The sequence below is a fragment of the Solanum pennellii genome, chromosome 1 (genome assembly GCF_001406875.1).
Source record: "Solanum pennellii chromosome 1, SPENNV200".
Classification (NCBI taxonomy): Eukaryota; Viridiplantae; Streptophyta; class Magnoliopsida; order Solanales; family Solanaceae; genus Solanum; species Solanum pennellii.
This window is the reverse complement of record NC_028637.1, coordinates 69,075-78,058: the sequence shown is the minus strand read 5'-3', so window position 1 is coordinate 78,058 and position 8,984 is coordinate 69,075. Positions and strand designations below refer to the sequence as shown.

Sequence of the window (8,984 nt, the reverse complement as noted above, 5' to 3'; positions counted from 1 at the left end):
GTAAAAGTTTTTGTATTTGTATAAGGATACTTTTTGTATAGTGATCATTTAGACATATATAATTGCACAAACTTATACACATACATAAATTTGAAATCTGTTTGTATAATGTATATATACAGAATCATACATCCAAACTAAGGAACCTTCACTGTATATAAATATACAAATTTGAAAAAATAGTCAACAGTTTCATATACTTATACAACTCACAACAACACTAATAGGTATATGTATATAAACTACAACAAATTCTATTTTTCATTTATATACATATTCTCAATATACACTTATATAAACAGTTTCTTTTTCCTTTCTCTCTTTCTCGTTTTATACAAATTCAAATTGTATATAATTTCTCTCTTTCTCGTTTTATACAATTCACTTCAATTGTATATGTACAACGAATTATACATATATATGTTTGCTATAGAGTGCAATTATGCAAACTTTGCTATAACAAACAAATATAAATTTTATGTTTGCTATATGTGAAAGTTGCCCTATTATAAATAATAGAGTATATAAGGTACTCATTTGATTTAAATATTTGATGCAATCAAATTATTATCTACCTATTTTAATAAAAATTGAAATATTTCTTCACAAATTTTTAGCACATGAATCCAATAGAATTCAATAATTTTAATGTAATTAAAATTATAAAATGAAATTTATAAAATAGAAAGACTAACAAATTTTGAATAGATAATTATTGCGCTTGCAAATCTTACATATGAACTCAACAAAACAAATATCAAAATCCAACCACTATTAGTTAAAGTTATCCTAAAAGTTTAGATTGTCCATATAATTAAATCAAATTTTGAATTCATTTGCCTAGTCTAGCTACAAATTCTCAAAATATTATATAAATAAGGCTTAAAATATATTCTTTGTGTCTCAATTTATAGAGTATAACTGAAATTTGGAGATATAATCTTCTACATTTTGAACATAAATTTTTATATAAAGTTCTACATTTTTTAAAATAAAATTTATATATTTAAAAGTTACGTAACAATAAATAACAACTGAAAATAATTAAGAGATATTAATTTCGACAATCTTTTTAAATTGATTTCCGATATTTCATTTGTATTACATAAATTAAGACAAATAAGATGATAAGTGTGTCACTAATTTTAGTTTTAATTTTATTTTTTTAAAAAAATAAATTATAAGCCCCAAATCTTCCTTTGAAACATTTGATTCCCCATTATTTTTCTATTTATATTTTTTGCACCTCGTCTTTATTTTTCTTTGATGGGCCATATCTTTTGTCTCTATTTAAATACTAGATGACACATTTGGAACATACATACATACTCTTCTCTGCATCACACAAAAACTTATCAATCAAAAAAGGAAAAATGGGTGACCTTCACTCAATTGCTTACAATAGCTTCTCTTCCCTAGGTTGTGACTTCCATGGCCTTGAAGTTTTCAACAATGATATGTCTCCATGTAAAACATCTATCTCCTCTTCTCTCATTTTTGCTTACTTCCATTTTCGTCAATTAGTTGAGTCAGAATTTAACGTTTACTATATATATAATATTGATATACGTAATTTTATTTGAATATTAGTCATTTTTCGAAGTTGAATCCCCTTTTATCCCTCTAACTTCGCCATCTAGCTACTCTTTACTTTCTCTCTTCTTTTTCTTGTTCCCAATTTTCTTATTTGGCTTAATTAGTAGTTGTGAATGTATAGGTTTTATCTAAGAATTCAATATTTAATATATATATATATATATATATATATATATATATAGATTCAAACAAAATTTTCACCAAGTAATTTACTATGTGCTATATATAACCTTGTGAATTTTTTCGCCTCTCTAGCTCCACCTCTGCTAATATTTTTATAATTTTCGCCTCTCTAACTCCGCCCCTTCTAATTTTTAATTCTTTTTTTTATAGTTATGGAGAGCACTCCACCATTTTTGTCAAATTTTGATTGTGACTTGTCAAGTGGATATCTACAAGATGCTTTATTCAAATTCAACTCAAAAAGAAGGCGTTTATTATTGTTTAATGATGATGATGACAAGGAGAATTATCAAAATAAAGATTCAATTAAGGTATAATTAATTACTTTGTTAATTCTATAGCATTTTTTTTTTTGTTGAATTGTAATTCAATGGATATATTTTCCTTATTTATGTTGCAGAATTTGTGGAGCTCCACAATTGACCAACAATTTTCTGAGGATTATGATTCTTTTAGCCAGATAACTAAGTGTGATAGCTTTTCTGGTAATTCTAATTCTTAATTCCCTTTTAATTTATCTCAGTATATTTTGCTTAAATAATTTAGAGATGGAATTAATTTCCAGTAATATAAATGTAGATATTTAGCTTTGTTTCCTATGATTTTTTTTAATAGAAATTTAAATTGAATCGTCAGATCTCTTTATAATATTAACTAACTAGTATCAAACAACCTTTGCCTTTTGTTCTTAGACCTCTTTATAATAGTAATCATGATCATTATAGACAACTTTTTGAAATGGTCAAACTCTTTTGAAATGATTTTTTCATATTATATTATATGACTTTATAAGATCATCGTGCTGCAACAACTAAAATATATCCCACACAATGCAATTGTTATTATCATTACTTAGTATTATTTTTTTTAAAAAAACGTTTGGTATGGAGTAATGATTAGTAATAGCCGTTATGATTTGCATATTAAATTTAAATTTAAAAGAGGTACTCCTATTATGTTTGTTTTAATTAATTTGTATTATGATCATAATAATGATTAATTTAATTATAGGGGATCCAATGAGCAAAATGAGTGAAGAATATTCCAAAAGAACAGAGGAGGAAGCAATCTCAGAAAATTATTATTATTCTTCTAATTCTTCACCAACATCATCATCTCATCATAATAAACAACCTCTACAATATGGTAACTCTCTCATTTTTTTCTTTCTTCTTTTATAATTAGTTATATTAGAGACGGATTCAAATTTTAAAATTTATAAATTTTGAATTTGAAAAAGGTCATTTTGTTAGAATTTTAAATAAAGTATATTTAAATTTATATATGGATTATGTTTTAACGTGAATGCAGAATTTTAATCAAAGTTAATAAATTTTATTTAATCCATAGTTAAATTTTAATTCCATCCTTGAATTATGAGATTGATTTTGCGGGTAGTTGATTTTTAATTGAAGTTATTATTTTTGACTCAAAATATATATGCATATGCTAGAAAAAAAACCATTTTTTTACATATGTGTGGGGGTGGTTGTTCTTTCTCATGACAGCATACCTTATTTGCCATTTTCAAAAAAAAAAAAAAGAGTCTATACTTATTAATTAAAGTGCGACTTATATAAGAATTTTCAGTTACTAACTAATTAAATCTCTTTAAATATGTTTTTTGCTAAAATGTTTAAATGGTACAAATATATATGGGATACTCAAAAGTCAAAAAGTAACCACTAATGTTGTTGACTTGCTCTTTTAATTTGAATAGTAAATATTTCGTAACTGTAAAGCAAATAATTTATCAGTTGTAAATTATAATTATTTTAGGTAATAAGCAGTCATTAATGTTTATATTAAAATAAGAATTTAAAGTGTGATTATTTTTTTTAAAATTTCACAAATATAAAATGTATTACATATGAAACTATCTATAATTAGTGATTCCATTGTGTTTGAAGGAGGAGGTGATAAAAAGAGAAGAATGTGTGGAAAAATTGTGTATCCATTTGGGCTAGTGAAGCCCGGAGGGCAAGAAGGAGATGTGACATTAAATGACATTAACGAGAGGATTCTAATGAGGCCGACCCGGCCCGTAAGGCATCCGGTCGGGGACTTTGCATGTCGTCCGACCGTATGCCCTGCCGGACCAGGATTATCCGGCAAGACGGTGGTTGCACTCACCAAAATTCATACTCAAGGGAGGGGGACAATCACAATTATAAGGACTCGAGGGTGATTGGAGAGGACGTACCACCTAGGTAGCTAGCTTTCGAGGTATGTAGGATCAGATAGGAAGGTAAAACTAAAAGAGAATATGTATCTTTGTATTCTATCTTTTGCTCATTTGATTGATGAAATAGGCTGAGAAAAATGATTGTAACGTTTCAAATGGAATGACCTAGCAGCTCGTTTCGCCCTTGTTGATATTCTTTGTAGTTATTCAATGAGAATTAAAGGGTGTATGATATATGATATGAATATGTATATATGGATGCAAGTGGATCTACAGATTCTATGTTTATTACTGAAAATTAGAATGAAAAATGTTTTGCTTTTAAAATTATGTTTCTGACAATTTGAAGATTCTTAAAGTACTATTTTGAGTTATAAAGGGATCTTGTTTGTACGTACGTAGTTAAGCAGAATAATGGACTGAACAAAGGTCCTAATAATAATCCAAAAATGTTACTCTAGTTTTAAATTATGTTCTAAAGTATGATATAAGAGTATCCTTTATATGTCTATAATTTTTTTAAAATTTATGGATTTAAATGTGTCATAATTTTTGTGTAACTATAAAAAAAGTTCTCAAAAATAAAATATAAAATAAAAATTGATTATTTTAAATTTAAATTCAAAGTACGTTAAAGTTTGGGATAATTTCACTTTTACTCCCTCAAGTACGTTCTGATACCACAATATAAAAATTATGTGATATCTAGACTATATTTAGAATTACAATATCCTCAGATATGTAGTAGTAGTAATATCAATATGACAATTGATTTGCTTATATCTCATTAAATTTGTGAAGATCCATAGTAACAGAGATGAGAAAAGGTACGTACTAATTAATTGAGTCGGTAACTCATCGTAAACCATTTTTTATTTCTAAAAAGGTGTAAATAAATCCATGTATATTTTATTCTCTTTAAATTTAAATTTTGTAATTATAATTGATATGTTATTTGTTGTAGAATTTTATATTATTATTTATCAAAAATTTGTAATCCCTAAGTAACCCCTTTGCATCATGTTGACGATTAATAAATTAATGTGATCAAATAATTAGTGTTAGGTCTATTTTTTGAAAAAGAATTAATAAGTGTTAGGTTATAAGGAAAAAATACTTAGGAGGAAAGCAACGCATGTGGCTAAAGTGAACTCTCTCTTTGACTATATTGCATCCTAAAGGCTTAGTATAATAAGTTGAAATTAGTAAAGGGGAAAAAAGAAAAAGAAAAAAAGGAAAGAAGTTCATTTATTAAAGAAAAAAAAAAATAAAGAGAAAAAAAAGGTAAAGCTTGATAAAAAAAAAAGAAAAAAATCCCTTGACAAGTATATAGTTGTTGTGTGGATAAACAATACCGGTTATATTTTATAGTCATTTATATTCTCAAGTTCAATTTTATGCGTCATAGTATCATTTAGTCTATTTCATAAAAAAATAATATTTTTTATATTTAGTAACTCCATAATTTTAATATAACTCAATTTCACCTTACCCCTCTAACATTTAAGATTTGAGCAGGAAAAGATATTCTTCGATTAAAAAAATCAAATAATTATCGCCGATTATTTTTAAGAAGTTAAAACAATCCTTTTTTTAGAGCAAATAGTTTTTAGCGATAATTGTTTTCCAGATTTCTTAAGTTATATTTTTAATCTAGTGATCATATCAAAGAGTGTGAGTGATAATAGCTTGAAAAATCAAAGCTTCAAACATCGCAGATGGTATACTAGGTGATTTTGTTATATTTATCTAAATCATGGTTAATGAAAAAGTAATAGTTAAATTAGTTGAGAGGCATAAAATTACTTAGAACAAACATACTATACAATATTAAGAAAAACATACTAATGATGTTTTGATGAGATAAAAGTAAAGTTAATATAACTAGTAAGTGACATTGTCAAACTTTCTTTTTGACACATGTTTGCACTTATGCTACTTTTATTTCACTAAAACTAAGAAAATATAATATTGTTGGTGGAATTTCCATACTCTATAGTCCATAAATTTTAAATATAGGACAAATCTTAATGAGTAGCTATCATAGGAGGCACATGTTACCAGATAATAAGTTTCAATAAAAAAGGACCATTTCCCATAACACTTTGTGAAGGACAACTCATTCTATGTAACAATTGGTATAAAAACAAGATTTGGTTAAAAAAAAGGAAAATCATCACCCTATGTTTAAAGTTTAATTATATGTAGGACCCTAATTAATTAATCATTAGTGTAATGTGCATGATTTTATGTTTTAATTTGAAATTAATCTATTAATTACTAATAGGTTGGTGAGGTGGAATTCTAGACTATGTATGACCTTGTTTGAAAACTATGGGAGAAAGAAAGGGATAAGATATGGAAAATATTTGAGATTGACTATTATATAGGAATAGTTTTACAAAGGGTGTATGGTTACAATAAATGTGATTATTATTAGAGGTAGAATGTTATTATAAAAAAAATAATATATAATATAATAAAATGATTTTGACAGAAACTTGTTTCGTTAGTGAAATCAGAAATGTTACGGTATTTCGGTAACAAAAATTCTATTTTAGTTTTAAATTAATTTACGTTAATTTATATTTTTACTTTTTACTGACTCTTTTTAAAAGCGAGAATATCTGGTGAATCGAAAATAATTAATTAGTTTCTTTTTATTATATGGTAAAGCTTATTTAAATTAAAAGTTTGTCTATAGTAGGCGTATATTTTAATTAAACTTAATAATTATGGCAGGCATATTTTATAGCTGTATGGCAAACTAAACAAAAATATCTATTTTTTTTGTCTTTTCTGGAACAATTATACATTAGACCTGGTTATTTGACATTTCTGTGCACAACTTTTTTTAATAATTATTTAATTATAGTAGGTATGAATAATTTTATAAGTTAGATATGCTTAAGTGGAAAATCTGATAGCTAGTAGATGATTTTTTCAACAAATAATATTATCATCTATTAATTATTTCATTAAGGACATAATATTATGAGAAACTTTCCAAAATAGCTATATTTTTGTTCGTTTTTCTGAATATAAATATAATATTTAATACAGTGCATTAATTGTCTCTTCTCCTAAGGATCTAACCAAAAAAACCTTTTACTTCTCAGGACTATCTTCTTTCATTCTCATTCGTAAAAATATTATTATTATTATTATTATATTGTTATTATTATTATTATACCTTTTAGATTTATTTCTGAAATGAGTTAATGACTTTTTGAGATTATTGCTCAGCCTTAAACAGAGTTTTTGATTTGACTTTCCATAAAAAGTATAGTTCCTCACTTCAATAAAGAAATTATAAGTCAGGAGGTCAGATCTCCAAATATTATGTAATTCCATAGAATATTATTTTTCTTCTTAAGAATTTATACAAGTGTAAAAAATATAATTAATCCACTTATTTATTTTACAAAATAATACACTTAAAATATTTTCCTTCGTTTTTACTTGTTTATAATAATTCTACACATTTTTTTTTATGATAAAATTAAGATTGTGCCGAGTTCCAGAAGCATCTGAGCTGAATACATAATAAAGTAGAAATATCATAATTAATATGAAACGGAAAGAGCAAAAGAGATACAAAGTGTAATATTTTGATATACACACAAATACAATGGAAGTAAGAAAATACTTTGGAATTCAAGTATTACAGTTACTTTTTATTACATGAATTTATTTAGAGAAAGAAAATAAAGGAAAAGACAAGTAGCCAAAAGAGTAAAAGAAAAAGAAAGATTATTATTAAAGCAAAGAGGAAAAAAAAGAAGAAGAAGGAAGAGATAATAAATAAACCTAGATATATGTGAGAATATTATCCCTCTACCTTTTGCTTTTTCTCAAATCCCAAATGAATAGAGAATTAGATTCTCATTCAGATATATAATATACAATAAAAATATACACTTTATATTGTGATTTGTGTCCTTGGGATTTCATTAATTTTTAATTTTTCTATTAAAAAAATATTGATGACGTCAAAAGAATGCAGTTTTCACGTCATTTTATGATATAAAATCCCATGAAATGGACTTGGATGGGATATAACAACATATTCAAATATGTATCTGGTGTAATTTCACAAGTGTGGTTTAGAGATGATGAGACATATGCAAATCTTAGCTTATATCTATCATCGTGGAGTATATAGGTTGTTTTCAGTAGATCATCGATTTTAAAAGAAAGTTATTCATATATATAGAAGGATTGTCAGAAGAAAAAATGACAATAAAATATGATCAAAATTCAAAGTAAAATGAAGCAATAGATAATAGAAATATATATATGAATAAGAAACTACGTGATACTATATACAACTATTACTAAGAAGAAAAAGACCCATTCTTAGCTCACCCACCTAATGAATGACCACACTCGTTACCTACTAACCATTTATACTAATTTTTGATAGTCGTTGTACCTCTCTATCTAAGGATGAGTACTCAGTTAGTGGTGTGTCTCCTATTAAATCATCTCCACTAAAAATTTTGTAAGTCCATCTCTACCTCTTCTAACTATTGCTATGACCATTTCATTGGTGACAAATTGCTCCACCTGGAATTAAGTCTTGAGTTTAATTCTTAGATATAAAGAAGCAAATTTAATTGAAACTTTCATATATATATATATATATATATAAATGATTATAACAACCATTCAAACAACGACGTCGTCGTTGGCAAGAGAATTTTCTTTATCGCATTCTTCAAGACCTGTCCCCTTTCCGATATCCAACGGGGCGCCATCCCGGCGCCACATCCCGTTTGGGGAGAGATGATTAGACAGGGTATGCCATATTTATAACTTATCGAGGAATGAGATGAAACCCTAAATAGAAAATATAAAGATTGAGGATTAAAGTAAAAGGTTAATTGATAATTAGATAGTCGAGTACCAATAAGAGTTTGATGGAGTTGTAAGTACTTCTTCATCCTTAACCAAAAGGTGTCGGGCTTGTGTACGGAGTCGCCTTTATTAGGGAGGGCTTGACCCCCCAATATGGGAC

The 8,984-nt window shown here is 26.4% G+C and overlaps 1 protein-coding gene across 1 annotated transcript; it reads left to right on the top strand.

The window, feature by feature from the left end:
• The first annotated feature begins 1,311 nt into the window (after nucleotides 1-1,311).
• Nucleotides 1,312-4,262, top strand: LOC107011766 (protein XRI1-like). Its single transcript, XM_015211400.2, has 5 exons — nucleotides 1,312-1,467; nucleotides 1,930-2,090; nucleotides 2,180-2,264; nucleotides 2,791-2,925; nucleotides 3,690-4,262. The coding sequence occupies exons 1-5, from the start codon at nucleotides 1,374-1,376 to the stop codon at nucleotides 3,965-3,967; spliced, it is 753 nt and encodes a 250-aa protein (XP_015066886.1). The 5' UTR covers nucleotides 1,312-1,373; the 3' UTR covers nucleotides 3,968-4,262.
• The last annotated feature ends 4,722 nt before the right edge of the window (nucleotides 4,263-8,984 follow it).

Excerpts from the sequence above, each read along its gene's own strand:
- LOC107011766 (XM_015211400.2), top strand. The coding sequence starts at position 1,374 with ATGGGTGACCTTCACTCAATTGCTTACAATAGCTTCTCTTCCCTAGGT. Across the intron at positions 2,091-2,179 it reads AAAATAAAGATTCAATTAAG|AATTTGTGGAGCTCCACAAT; the intron begins GTATAATTAATT and ends TTTATGTTGCAG. Across the intron at positions 2,926-3,689 it reads TAAACAACCTCTACAATATG|GAGGAGGTGATAAAAAGAGA; the intron begins GTAACTCTCTCA and ends TTGTGTTTGAAG.